General features: G+C 30.5%; 2 protein-coding genes and 1 long non-coding RNA gene across 6 annotated transcripts; 2 read left to right on the forward strand and 1 right to left on the reverse strand.

Annotated features, from left to right (window-relative positions):
• Positions 1 to 2,201: 2,201 nt before the first annotated feature.
• LOC118071414 (uncharacterized) lies at positions 2,202 to 2,733 on the forward strand. The gene is made up of 3 exons (XR_004690884.1): positions 2,202 to 2,320; positions 2,474 to 2,595; positions 2,681 to 2,733. It is a non-coding gene; the product is annotated as an uncharacterized lncRNA (long non-coding RNA).
• An 8,943-nt stretch (positions 2,734 to 11,676) lies between these two features.
• Positions 11,677 to 13,405, forward strand: LOC118071422 (omega-amidase NIT2). Of its 4 annotated transcripts, none has more exons than XM_035090586.1 (6): positions 11,677 to 11,777; positions 12,146 to 12,296; positions 12,502 to 12,686; positions 12,774 to 12,942; positions 13,009 to 13,242; positions 13,305 to 13,405. In XM_035090586.1, exons 2-6 carry the CDS (start codon positions 12,284 to 12,286, stop codon positions 13,397 to 13,399), a joined length of 696 nt encoding a protein of 231 aa, XP_034946477.1. In that variant the 5' UTR covers positions 11,677 to 11,777; positions 12,146 to 12,283; the 3' UTR covers positions 13,400 to 13,405. The 4 variants fall into 4 exon arrangements, with proteins under 4 accessions (XP_034946477.1, XP_034946475.1, XP_034946476.1 ...); XM_035090584.1 differs by lacking the exon at positions 11,677 to 11,777 and adding an exon at positions 11,794 to 12,081 and having other exon boundaries at positions 12,146 to 12,292; positions 13,054 to 13,242; XM_035090585.1 differs by lacking the exon at positions 11,677 to 11,777 and adding an exon at positions 11,796 to 12,081.
• Positions 13,406 to 13,502: 97 nt separating this feature from the next.
• SmD3 (small ribonucleoprotein particle protein SmD3) lies at positions 13,503 to 14,487 on the reverse strand. The gene is made up of 2 exons (XM_035090587.1): positions 13,901 to 14,487; positions 13,503 to 13,784 (listed from the first exon to the last, which is right to left on the reverse strand). The coding sequence occupies exons 1-2, from the start codon at positions 14,214 to 14,216 to the stop codon at positions 13,672 to 13,674; spliced, it is 429 nt and encodes a 142-aa protein (XP_034946478.1). The 5' UTR covers positions 14,217 to 14,487; the 3' UTR covers positions 13,503 to 13,671.
• Between the last annotated feature and the right edge of the window lie 101 nt (positions 14,488 to 14,588).

Raw genomic sequence — 14,588 nt, forward strand, 5'->3', positions numbered from 1 at the left:
CAGTCATAGGCAATTGTTTTTTCTTTTTTTTGCTTAAGTGACTTTATATACTTATAAATTAATTCATATATTTGATTAAATTATTCTTCCAATTAATTACGGAGAACAACTTGTTTTTCTGAAAATCAGCTGAGGGTGAGGAACGAGTTACTATGAATTCTCTTTTTTCGAAAGTGTTGTCTTTAAAAGACAATAGGAATTGATTTTGAACTTATATAAACAACCAATTATTGTATTTATATAAAATTTTAATGAAAAAAAAAGGAAAAAAAAAATTGGTTATGACTGGGATCGAACCCTAATCGGTAAAATGAAAGCTTGGTGTTCTACTCACAGAGCTAACACATCATCTCTGACATTATGTTTATGTTTATAAATTGTATAATGCAGGCTTGAGTACGAAGGGTAGGGATAGAGTTTGCCGGCGAAGTGCCGGAAATCCCCGTGGATTATTTCAACTACTTCTAAATATTTCTAAATTGCTTAAAAAAAAACTACGTTCATATAGCTGTAGTAAAAAAAGTGTTTATAACCCTGTTTTCCGACTCGGCGTCGATAAATTACATAAATAATTGAGAAAAAAAAATCAAATCGTTGGTAAGAATTCATTTTAGCATGTTAATATTATAATTACATGCAAATCTAACAAATAAAAGAGAAAAAAAAACTTTATCATGACTGGAATCGAACTCTGCCTAGCAAAATAAAAGACCGATACTGTAACCACTGAGCTGTTATGGTTTTAGTACGCTCATATATGCTTAAAAATTATAAGCTGCAGGCTTGGGCACAGAGAGTGGGGGTAGAACTTGCCGGGAAAGTGCCGAAACTCGCCACAGATTGTTTAAACTACTTTTCAATGTTAATAATAATATGATTAACTTGTTAATAACATAACATTGTTAATACATGTAAAGATGTATAAGTTGTTAAACACAGGCTATTATCAATGTATTTATACAAAAAAAAAGTTTATGGCTCTGTTCAAATATTTTCTGACTTAGTGTCAATGAATTCAATGAGTAAAGAGAAAAAAAAATCAAATCATTATAATGGATCAATTATGGCATGTCAATATTATAATTACATGCTAATCTAACGAATAAAGTAGAAAAAAAAGTGATTATGACTAGGATCGAACCCTGCCCGGCAAAATAGAACTCTGACGCTCTAACCACATGGCCAGCATAATCTCGATATTGAGTTTATGTGTATTTGTTTTTACACTACATGCTTGGATACGCCGACTCGGAATTGAGCTTTTTGATTAACATTTATACCTAATAAAAATGATAACAATGGATGAATATATATATTTGAAGTTATTTGCAGGTATTATATTAATTAATGTTAAATGAGTATCATCATTTTTATTTATTCTAACTGCAATAGTCATCAAAGTATAAGGCATTGTAAAGCGATACACTATGTTTACATCACATACATATATTACCCGTACACACTCATACACAAATTACTCACCAAAATGCAGGGCCCCATCAGTTCTGGATACGGATTGAGCATTTTTTCAATATGAATGACTGAGGTCATCTACGAGCATAATGCTGTCACCTATCAGAATTTTTTCAAACTAATTTTCCGGAGAATATCATCTGGAATACAAGATTTCTAATTATTTCTAAATTATTCAATTTTATACTATGAATTGATTTTTTTGACATTCAGACAGGTGGCAAGGACTGACGCAAACACGAATTTTGGGCGAAAAACGTATAAAAATGAAATAATTAGTGATTTTTCATCTGAATGATGTGGCCGCCATCTTGAAATTTAAGCGCGGCAAATCAATTCATAATTTTTTCATTATTCTTTCTAATTTTTTTAATAAAAATATTCACTATATACAAAAAATTGTTGTTTACGTCAGTCCGGCATTAATTTTTCTGTAATTTGGTACCTAATTTTATAGAAATAATTGTAAATTGGCGAAGAAATCAGAAATTTCCCGAACCCATATATTTGGATAGGGGGAATCAGTCGCCTTTCTGACTTCAGCCCAGCCTTAAAAGTACGACTTTTTTTTATAAAGTTGGTACTACCATGAAGTTGCTGCATGACTTTGGAAAATATTATGTTGGTAAAAAACGAAAGAATTACTGAGGCGCCAAATTATGAATGTAAATTTTTTTTGGTATAAAAAATTAATAAAAAGTAATAAAGTTTTGAGGAGTGTATCAATCGGGGATATACCGTGTACCTATTACTTAAATAAAACAACCATCTTTCAATAAATGTTCTTTTAGCGCTGGTGAGCGTGTTGAATGCTCCTTTCTGTCAAACGTACCTATACATAAATCAAGTAAATACGGTAGTTGATAGTAGCGGTAAATTAATCATAAATTGTCAGACGAAGATATTTTATTTATCTGTCAATAGTTGTGACTGTACAGAGATATTAAAAAATCGGTGTGATTGATTTTCTGAATACTTTTTAATAAAATTCAATTTACAGGTCATCGAAACAAGAACACAAAATTTACTAAAAGATGAAAAAACGAAAAAAAAAATTAAAATAGATGTTTCTACAAGGAAAGAAAAAAGAGGTGGGAAAAATCTCAAGCTGCGAAACAAAATGTAAGGGTTATTTAATTGCAATAACAATGAAGTAAAGTACAACCAAATGAACATTGTCATTTTATAGTTCAATGTCTTGTTCCAGATATTACACATCAAAAAGAAAAAAAGAAGAAGAAGAGAAGTTGGAAAAGAAAAGAAAAAGGTTCGACAAATTATTAAAAATATTAGGAGAAAATTAAATAGATTTAAAATCATGTTTTCATGTTTTTTTGAATTTTTCATAATTTTGAGGTACAGATAAATTAAAATATATACTTTTTTTGGTAAATAAATAAAAAAATATGAAAAAAATAATCAATGAATATTCTACTAATCATAATGAATATACTTTATATCCAATAAATACATGTACTAGAGGATCATTGAATAAATAAACACAATAAACGGTTAAAACTGTTTCTACTCTACCAACATTGTAAATTTACTGCTAGCACATTTCGAAAGGGGCACAAATGTTATATGACCAAAATGTTCAGGACAGTATAGTTCTGGTACAAATGTCGCTCCAGTACAATAGTATAAGGCATTAAAGACGCAACAGTTAAAATTGTGTTAAAATTATTAATAATTTTTTTCAAAATTACTTTTTATTTGAATTGAGTTTTTGGGAAAATTCTAAATATAGATTTACAGAAGAATTCAAATAGTTATTCTGTTGACTTTTGATTCACTCTCATGTGAATGCAGCATGAATCTTCTGTCTACTTACGACTTCATTCTGAACGGTCAATTTCCCCCTAAAGAAAACCAAAATGTACAAAGTCTAGAGATTGTTATTTATTTTATAATGTTTAAGGCTGGGCTGAAGTCAGAAAGTTTCCCGGAGTTGACTTTACGCCCTCGTGTTGTCCGGCAAAAGGCCGAAGCTTGACATCAACTGAAATTGAGTAGGTAACAGGGAAATCGTTCGAAAAATGATAATTTTCAGGGATGCACTACAAAAAGGGAGCCTTAGGGCACCAAGAAATTTACAAATTTCAGAATAATCTGTTTCGAGCAAGACAGAGCACAGAATATATCTATTTATCTCCGTCTTATTTTTCAGAGAAGACTGCGAGTTCGAACAGTTGACGAGCAAGCACATCCCCCACCCTCTGTTACCAAGCCTGAAGCTTATGATATCTAAACGTAAACAAAGCAAATGAACATATGTTGGCTCTGTAGTCAGAAGATTCGACATTTATTTTACCGAACGGTGTTCGATTCCAATTGCGGAAAATTTTTGTTTTTTAATTCAAATTGCATGTAATTGCAATTTTATCATGCCGAAAATGAGTTTTAAATTTCAATTTTTATGTAAAATTATTTTTCAATCAATCGATGACAAATGAGACAATATTTGAACAGGGTCATTAACCTTTTTTTGTACAAATACATTGATAATAGCCTTTTTTAACAACTTATTAACAATAAAAAATAGTTTAAAACAATCCGCGGCAAGTTCCGACACTTCACCGGCAAGCTCTACCCCCACTCTCTGTGCCCAAGCCTGCAGCTTATAATTTTCAAGCATCTTCCCTATTATTGAAACCATAATAGCTCAGTGGTTAGAGCATCAATCTTTTATTTTGCTGGGCAGGGTTCGATCCCAGTCATAGGCAATTTTTTTTTCTGTTTCTTGTTCAAGTGACTTTATATACTTATAAATCAATTCATATATTTGATTAAATTATTCTTCCAATTAATTACGAAAAAAAACTTGTTTTTCTGAAAATAAGCTGAGGGTGAGGAACGAATTACTATGAATTCTCTTTTTTAGAAAATGTTGTCTCCAAAAGACTATAGGAATTAATTTTGAACTAATATAAACAACCAATTATTGTATTTATATAAAATTTTGATGAAAAAAAAAATTGGCTATAACTGGGATCGAACCCTAATCGGTAAAATGAAAGCTTGGTGTTCTACTCACAGAGCTAACATATCATCTCTGATATTATGTTTATGTTTATAAGTTGTATAATGCAGGCTTGAGTATGAAGGGTAGGGATAGAGCTTACCAGCGAAGTGCCGGAACTCCCCGCGGACTGTTCCAACTACATACTTCTGAATATTTCTAAATTGCTTAAAAAAAAGCTACGTTCATATAGCTATAGTAAAAAAAGTGTTTGTAACCCTGTTCATATGTTTTCTGACTCGGCGTCGATAAATTACATAAATAATTGAGAAAAAAAAATCAAATCGTTAGTACGAATTCATTTTAGCATGTTAATATTATAATTACATGCAAATCTAACAAATAAAAAAGAAAAAAAAAACTTTACCATGACTGGAATCGAACCCTGCCCATCAAAATGAAAGACCGATGCGCTAACCACCGAGCTATTATGATTACAAAACATTTATATATGCTCAAAAATTATAAGCTGCAGGCTTGGGCATAGAGAGTGGGGGTAGAGCTTGCCAGCGAAGTGCCGGAACTCGCCACGGATTGTTTAAACTACTTTTCAATGTTGATAATAATATGATTAACTTGTTAATAACATAACATTGTTAATACATGTAAAGATGTATAAGTTGTTAAACACAGGCTATTATCAATGTATTTATACAAAAAGAAAGTTTATGGCTCTGTTCAAATATTTTTCGACTTAGCGTCAATAAATTCAATGAATAAAGAGAAAAAAAAAATTGGTTATGACTGGGATCGAACCCTGCCCGGCAAAATAGAACTCTGACGCCCTAACCACATGGCCAGCATAATCTCGATATTGAGTTAATGTATATTTGTTTTTACACTACATGCTTGGATACGCCGACTTGGAATTGAGCTTCCTTATTAACATTTATACCTAATAAAAATGATAATAATGGATGAATATATGTATTTGAAGTTATTTGCAGGTATTATATTAATTAATGTTGAATGAGTATCATCATTTTTATTTATCCTAACTGCAATAGTCATCAAAGTGTAGGGCATTGTAAAGTGATACACTATGTTTACATCGCATACATATATTACCCGTACACACATACAGAATTTACTCGCCAAAATGCAGGGCACCATCAGTTCTGGATACGGATTGAGCATTTTTTCAATATGGATGACTGAGGTCATCTGCGAGCATAATGCTGTCACCTATCAGAATTTTTTCAAACTAATTTTCCGGAGAATATCATCTGGAATACAAGATTTCTAATTATTTCTAAATTATTCAATTTTATACTATGAATTGATTTTTTTTAACATTCAGACAGGTGGCAAGGACTGACGCAAACACGAATTTTGGGCGAAAAACGTATAAAAATGAAATAATTAGTGATTTTTCATCTGAATGATGTGGCCGCCATCTTGAAATTTAAGCGCGGCAAGTCAATTCATAATTTTTTCATTATTCTTTCTAATTTTTTTAATAAAAATATTCACTATATACAAAAAATTGTTGTTTACGTCAGTCCGGCATTGCTTCCTCTGTAATTTGGTACCTAATTTTATAGAAATAATCGTAAATTGGCGAAGAAATTAGAAATATCCCGATCCCATGTATTTGGATAGGGGGAATCAGTCGCCTTTCTGACTTCAGCCCAGCCTTAACGAAAAAATTAAGTGACTCATAAATGATAAGTAAGGTAGCTAATCTATTTTTTATATTTAATCACAATAATTAAAAATTGAACATAATAAGTATTTCTTTTCTTTTATTTGTAGAAAATTCTCATGAAAAAAGTTGATGGTGGGAATGCAATAGAAGAAAAATTGTATCCTACTAAATTGAAGAAAAAGAGAGGAGGAAAAATTTAAAGAATAGAACTAAAATTTATGTGTTCATATGAATTATTGCACTAATTATTTTACTTACATCTTCTCACTTATTACTTTTTAGATTTTATAAGTTAAAATCAGAAAACGCGCAAAAATCTAACATGCTGGAAAATTTAAGGTGCCGCTTCTAATTCTGAACCTGCGTGGATGTTATGCGCGACGATCGATCGTACATTCCGCGCTCTCATTATGCCGTGTCCGTATTATGCCGACCGAGTTTTTCGGTATCGAAAACGACAAATATTTATGTACATTTTAAGTTGATAGGTAATACATAGAATGTATTACCGATGGTTTTACGTTTTAAAAAAAATCGTTTTACGTTTTTTGAAAACTAATTCATGCCCTTAATCAATAATTTTGTTTATATCTCAAGATCGGTAAGAGATAACGAATTTTTTTTTATTGAGTTGATAATTAAATACTAGCAGACTAAAGACTATTATACAGTACCGGACATAAATGCTGTGTGATTTTCTTTAGGACGGTATAGAAAAATCGCTTGTATAACCCTTAAAAAATTGAACAGCATCTATGTCCGGTACTGTACTATCTATATACAGATAGTGATGTCTGTTCTAAAATTCCATGTCGTAGTAACGGAGTCGAATGATGCACATTCCGTTTGTTGTACAAAAAATCGTGAAATCACACCAAAAATAGCCCTAACGAACTTCACAAAAATACGCGCCAAGTATGAATAACGAAGACGATAATCATCGTTCATCAAGTGCGATCTCTATAAAACTTCTTTATGTGAACAACTACAAAAATGCGTGAAATAATTGCAGCCGAGTATTTGAACATAAAGATTAATTATATTTAATAAAATAAAATAGAAATGTTTTTTAATTTTCGTTAAATTATTATGTAATTTTCTACATAAATCAAAGACAAACTCTTTATAATGAGATGAAAAAAAAATTCAATACATGAAGAAAGTTGACAGCCTTATTACGTTTTGAAATTTTAAAAATAGAAAAAAAAATTGAATTAAAAACAAAATTTCTCTTTTTTATAAAAATTTATTTAAACACAATTAACTTGGCGTGGCTATCGATTATATGAACCATCTAATCAATTATCGTTTTATCTACAGCTGTAAGAGCCGCGCCAAGTTAATTGTGTTTAAATAAATTTTTATAAAAAAAGAGAAATTTTGTTTTTAATTCAATTTTTTTTTCTATTTTTAAAATTTTAAAACGTAATAAGGCTGTCAACTTTCTTCATGTATTGAATTTTTTTTTCATCTCATTATAAAGAGTTTGTCTTTGATTTATGTAGAAAATTACATAATAATTTAACGAAAATTAAAAAACATATCTATTTTATTTTATTAAATATAATTAATCTTTATGTTCAAATACTTGGCTGCAATTATTTCACGCATTTTTGTAGTTGTTCACATAAAGAAGTTTTATAGAGATCGCACTTGATGAACGATGATTATCGTCTTCGTTATTCATACTTGGCGCGTATTCTTGTGAAGTCCGTTAGGGCTATTTTTGGTGTTTTAGCGTGTTCAGCACAAAAACTCACCGCACGGTGAGGCGATCGAATAATCCCGAACTCACACGCAAAGAGTCAATCTATCTATCTATTCTAGGCACCAGCGCTATTGCACTTTACGGCCGTTATCCGAACTAACGGAAGCGCGAGATTTATGAGTTTTATATTTCTTTAAACGGCATTGCTACTCTCAGTCTTCTTTCTGTTATTAATCTAACCTACAATTTAAAAAAGCGGCAATTACTGGCATTCAAATTTAAACTTCGGATATAATCGACGATGATCGCTCATCTCACCGTGCGGTGAGTTTTCATGCTCGAAAACGCTTTAGATTAAAATTATTTCCCTTGAGAGCGGGAAATTTTTAACAAGTAATGTTCAGATTTATTATTGGTTCAACAAAACAGTTAATCATCAAATACTAACATAATATTTTTTTAAAAGTAGTTATAATTCGTTGTTTAAAATTAACAATATCGGATTTAATATATGCATATATCAACATTTAACACCATTTTTAAGTTGAATAAGTCAATTATTATTAAAAATATATAATTAAATAAATGTTTATTTGTAGTAGACCTTCAAGAAATACTGAAATTTGCAAATTATATCTCATAAATATCCTTTAAGACACCGTAGTATATGTATAATTGACACGACATTAAGGCTGGGCTGAAGTCAGGAAGGCGACTGATTCCCCCTATCCAAATACATGGGATCGGGATATTTCTAATTTCTTCGCCAATTTACGATTATTTCTATAAAATTAGGTACCAAATTACAGAAAAATTAATGCCGGACTGACGTAAACAACAATTTTTTGTATATAGTGAATATTTTTATTAAAAAAATTAGAAAGAATAATGAAAAAATTATGAATTGATTTGCCGCGCTTAAATTTCAAGATGGCGGCCACATCATTCAGATGAAAAATCACTAATTATTTCATTTTTATACGTTTTTCGCCCAAAATTCGTGTTTGCGTCAGTCCTTGCCACCTGTCTGAATGTCAAAAAAATCAATTCATAGTATAAAATTGAATAATTTAGAAATAATTAGAAATCTTGTATTCCAGATGATATTCTCCGGAAAATTAGTTTGAAAAAATTCTGATAGGTGACAGCATTATGCTCGTAGATGACCTCAGTCATTCATATTGAAAAAATGCTCAATCCGTATCCAGAACTGATGGGGCCCTGCATTTTGGTGAGTAATTTGTGTATGAGTGTGTACGGGTAATATATGTATGTGATGTAAACATAGTGTATCGCTTTACAATGCCTTATACTTTGATGACTATTGCAGTTAGAATAAATAAAAATGATGATACTCATTTAACATTAATTAATATAATACCTGCAAATAACTTCAAATATATATATTCATCCATTGTTATCATTTTTATTAGGTATAAATGTTAATCAAAAAGCTCAATTCCGAGTCGGCGTATCCAAGCATGTAGTGTAAAAACAAATACACATAAACTCAATATCGAGATTATGCTGGCCATGTGGTTAGAGCGTCAGAGTTCTATTTTGCCGGGCAGGGTTCGATCCTAGTCATAATCACTTTTTTTTCTACTTTATTCGTTAGATTAGCATGTAATTATAATATTGACATGCCATAATTGATCCATTATAATGATTTGATTTTTTTTTCTCTTTACTCATTGAATTCATTGACACTAAGTCAGAAAATATTTGAACAGAGCCATAAACTTTTTTTTTGTATAAATACATTGATAATAGCCTGTGTTTAACAACTTATACATCTTTACATGTATTAACAATGTTATGTTATTAACAAGTTAATCATATTATTATTAACATTGAAAAGTAGTTTAAACAATCTGTGGCGAGTTTCGGCACTTTCCCGGCAAGTTCTACCCCCACTCTCTGTGCCCAAGCCTGCAGCTTATAATTTTTAAGCATATATGAGCGTACTAAAACCATAACAGCTCAGTGGTTACAGTATCGGTCTTTTATTTTGCTAGGCAGAGTTCGATTCCAGTCATGATAAAGTTTTTTTTTCTCTTTTATTTGTTAGATTTGCATGTAATTATAATATTAACATGCTAAAATGAATTCTTACCAACGATTTGATTTTTTTTTCTCAATTATTTATGTAATTTATCGACGCCGAGTCGGAAAACAGGGTTATAAACACTTTTTTTACTACAGCTATATGAACGTAGTTTTTTTTTAAGCAATTTAGAAATATTTAGAAGTAGTTGAAATAATCCACGGGGATTTCCGGCACTTCGCCGGCAAACTCTATCCCTACCCTTCGTACTCAAGCCTGCATTATACAATTTATAAACATAAACATAATGTCAGAGATGATGTGTTAGCTCTGTGAGTAGAACACCAAGCTTTCATTTTACCGATTAGGGTTCGATCCCAGTCATAACCAATTTTTTTTTTCCTTTTTTTTTCATTAAAATTTTATATAAATACAATAATTGGTTGTTTATATAAGTTCAAAATCAATTCCTATTGTCTTTTAAAGACAACACTTTCGAAAAAAGAGAATTCATAGTAACTCGTTCCTCACCCTCAGCTGATTTTCAGAAAAACAAGTTGTTCTCCGTAATTAATTGGAAGAATAATTTAATCAAATATATGAATTAATTTATAAGTATATAAAGTCACTTAAGCAAAAAAAAGAAAAAACAATTGCCTATGACTGGGATCGAACCCTGCCCAGCAAAATAAAAGATTGGTGCTCTAACCACTGAGCTATCATGGTTTCAATAATAGTGAAGATGCTTGAAAATTATAAGCTGCAGGCTTGGGCACAGAGAGTGGGGGTAGAGCTTGCCGGTGAAGTGTCGGAACTCGCCGCGGATTGTTTAAACTATTTTTTATTGTTAATAAGTTGTTAAAAAAGGCTATTATCAATGTATTTGTACAAAAAAAGGTTAATGACCCTGTTCAAATATTGTCTCATTTGTCATCGATTGATTGAAAAATAATTTTACATAAAAATTGAAATTTAAAACTCTTTTTTGGCATGATAAAATTGCAATTACATGCAATTTGAATTAAAAAAAAAAATTTTCCGCAATTGGAATCGAACACCGTTCGGTAAAATAAATGTCGAATCTTCTGACTACAGAGCCAACATATTTTCATTTGCTTTGTTTACGTTTAGATATCATAAGCTTCAGGCTTGGTAACAGAGAGTGGGGGATGTGCTTGCTCGTCAACTGTTCAAACTCGCAGTCTTTTCTGAAAAATAAGACGGAGATAGATAGATATATTCTGTGCTCTGTCTTGCTCGAAACAGATTATTCAAAAATTTGTGAATTTCTTGGTGCCCTAAGGCTCCCTTTTTGTAGTGCATCCCTGAAAATTATAATTTTTCGAACGATTTCTCTGTTACCTACTCAATTTCAATTGATATCGAGCTTCGGCTTTTCGCCGCACAACGTGAGGGCGTAAAGTCAACTCCGGGAAACTTTCTGACTTCAGCCCAGCCTTAAGGAAAAAGATTCTTTTTACGTAAAATGCGGTCCAAGGGGCGTGGCCAATTTTTATTTTTGCAAATAAATGATTTTCAGGACACAATAGCAATTGCAATTTATTGTCGTAGCTAATCAATGGGGTTTTTAAAGATTTTTTAATAAAGTTTATGTCATTATTGCAGAGAAATTAGAAATTTAAAGGAGCATAACCTCAAAAGTGCTAATTTGAGCGGTAGTGCCTTCGTCACCGCTATTCATACTTGGCGCTCGAGACACTACTAAAATGAACGTGTCTCTTGATCTTATCAGTAAACATATCGATGTCTCAATTATTCCATTATTTAATAATCGATTATTTAATATCGATTTTTTTTACAAATAATCAAGTTTTTTCGATAGGTTTCTTATTTGCGCGTTAAAATTATGTATAATTATGTAAATATAATAATATTAAATACTGTAATATTATATCTTTACTCATCAGTGTCATAATCATTTATCAAGTCTCTGAAAAAAAAGAAAAAAAAAGTACTTGTATCTTTGAACCATCACATGCAGTCTTGTCTATCTACTTACATTTAATTTCTATTTTTCTGACAATAAAATAAAAATTTGAATACACATGTCAAGTCTAGAAATGTGCTTATCATTACATTATATTCGTAATTATAATACTTTGAAACGATATATCCGAATTTTATTATGACCACTTCAATACTAAAAATTAGAACCATGTCAAGTATGTAATATAATCATTTTTAATTTTTATCATCATTGTTGTAATTATTTTATTTGATTTTTAGCTTTACGTGTAGCTTTAGCTCAGCTAGCAATCGATGAAAACAAAACAACAAATATACAAAAAGCGATTTCTTTCACTAAAAAAGCAAAAAATCAACATGCTGATGTAATCATTTATCCTGAATGTTTTAATTGTCCTTATGGTCTCAGTAGGTATACTGTTGTAAATACATACATTGTACATGTTGTAAAACAAAAAAAAATAATAATAATTAATAATTATAAAATTAATTTCAAAAATGACTACAAGTACTAGTCACTATCTAGATTTTGCTTAAATCCTGTTGCTAAAGTAATTAAATAATTAATCCATTTTTTAAAGTTATTCAATTTTCATATAAAATAAATATAATTATAGAATATTTTGCCAAGTATGCAGAAAGTATTCCTTCAGGAGAAACTTGTTCCATTATATCAGAATTAGCAAAAGAACTTAAAATACACATTATAGCTGGAACTATTCCGGAACAGGATGGAAACAATTTATATAATACTTGCGCTATTTGGGATATTGAAGGTCAGCTTGTAGCTAAACATCGAAAGGTACGGATACATTGATGGCAAAATTGAATAGGCGTCTTAAGTAAAAATGTACGGCAATTGAAATATTATTATTTTTGATTTTTATAGGTACATTTATTTGATATAAATATACCAGGAAAGATCAAATTCATGGAAAGTGAAGTGTTGTCTCCTGGTAATACTCTTACAACTGTGAATATAAAAAATTGGAAAATAGGGATTGGAATTTGTTATGATATTAGATTTGAAGAAATGGCACGGCTTTATCGTAAAAAAGGTAATAAATTTAAATATCTATTTAATGATAATACCACCTGAAGACTTATGGATCATTTGTTTCAAGAATGTCAAATGTTAGTATATCCGAGTGCATTCAATATGACTACAGGACCATTACATTGGGAATTGCTCCAACGAGCACGAGCTAATGATAATCAATGTTATGTTGTTTGTGTTTCTTCGGCTAGAAATACTGAAGCAAGTTATATTGCTTGGGGACATAGTCAAATAACAAGTCCATTCGGAGAAGTGATTCAAGATCTTGGTATTACCGAAAATATGGCTGTTATTGAAATAGGTAATTTTAAAAATTTAGTGATTTTATTATCAAATATTATAACTTATCTAAAATATTTAAAGATTCATCGTTGGTGGAAAAAGTTAGAAATGAGATTCCAATTTTCAAACAACGGCGTACTGATATTTATGATACTATTTATAAGCACAATAAATAAGTATCAGAAAAAATGAAAATATATACCCAATAAAATATTTTTTTATGAAAGTAATGTTCAAAAATTAAATAAATATTCCAGAAATTTATAAAATTAAAGGGGATCAGTTTTTTATTTAACTTTATTAGTAGTATTTTTCAAAAATTAGTTTCAATTAAAAATACAAAAGATAGAAAACATTTTTCTAGCTACTCGTAGTGTAGTAATTAATCAAACTTGTAAAGATGACTCAATAAATACCAAAAAATAAGTATGAATTTTTAAAAATACAATTATCCTCGTCCTCTGCCTGCTTGAGTTCCACCAGGTTGATTTTGTTGATTAAGCCAAGGTGCTGAACCAGTTCCACGTCCTCTCTGATTTTGTCCTCGACCTCGTCCTCTAGCTGATCAATTATTTCATCATTAAATTTACAAAAATACATGAAATAGTATAATAATGCATAATAAAATCAAAAAAATATTATTAACAATAACAGAAAGCAGATGGACAATAATTAACCTTGGGCTCGTAGAATTGCTGACTTTCCACGACCTGCTGTTCCAGAACCTTTCCCACCCGGTCTTTTGAACATAGGTGCATTTTTCAACATATCGGGTAATATAAGAAATCTTATTTTAGAACCACGAATATAAACATTTTCTAACTGAGCAACACGGCCATCCCTATAAGTGACTGTAATATTTTTTATTTGACAATTCATATTATCTTCGGCTTCTATCAAAGTTCCACGATACACTTCTCCGGTGTTGGTTTCGAGGGTTATGATATGATTTTCAGCTTCATGAAGCACTTTAATAGGAACTCCAATAGACATTTTCAATATAACTTTTTTATTAAATAATTAGTGATGACTTTAATTTTTATAAATTATTTATTAAATTAGTATCAAGTTCAAAACTAAGAAAAGAGTTTGTATCAGAAATTATGATAGTTTAATCTGTCCAACGCGTTATTTGCATCGGTTTTATATATAGTCAAATTATAAATCGAAAAGGTACAGTACCAGACATGAATGTTGCTCAATTTTTTAAAGGTTATACATGCAATTTTCTTATACTTTCTTATACCAAATTGAGACACCGTTTATGTCGCGTAGTTATAATTATGACTACAGTGAGGTAAAATGACATGTCGGTGAAAGTTCGAGACCAGAGAGAAGTCTTCTCTCTGTTCGAGACTATACATT

This window comes from Chelonus insularis, unplaced genomic scaffold, assembly GCF_013357705.1.
Source record: "Chelonus insularis isolate UGA/USDA-ARS -01 unplaced genomic scaffold, ASM1335770v1 contig_82_pilon, whole genome shotgun sequence".
NCBI classification, from domain to species: domain Eukaryota; kingdom Metazoa; phylum Arthropoda; class Insecta; order Hymenoptera; family Braconidae; genus Chelonus; species Chelonus insularis.

Coding starts and splice junctions, on each gene's coding strand:
- SmD3 (XM_035090587.1), bottom strand. CDS start 14,216: ATGTCTATTGGAGTTCCTATTAAAGTGCTTCATGAAGCTGAAAATCAT. Junction 13,785..13,900: donor AGCAATTCTACGAGCCCAAG/GTTAATTATTGT, acceptor ATAATTGATCAG/CTAGAGGACGAGGTCGAGGA.
- LOC118071422 (XM_035090583.1), top strand. CDS start 12,045: ATGACCACTTCAATACTAAAAATTAGAACCATGTCAA. Junction 12,082..12,145: donor AAAAATTAGAACCATGTCAA/GTATGTAATATA, acceptor TTTGATTTTTAG/CTTTACGTGTAGCTTTAGCT. Junction 13,243..13,304: donor TATGGCTGTTATTGAAATAG/GTAATTTTAAAA, acceptor AAATATTTAAAG/ATTCATCGTTGGTGGAAAAA.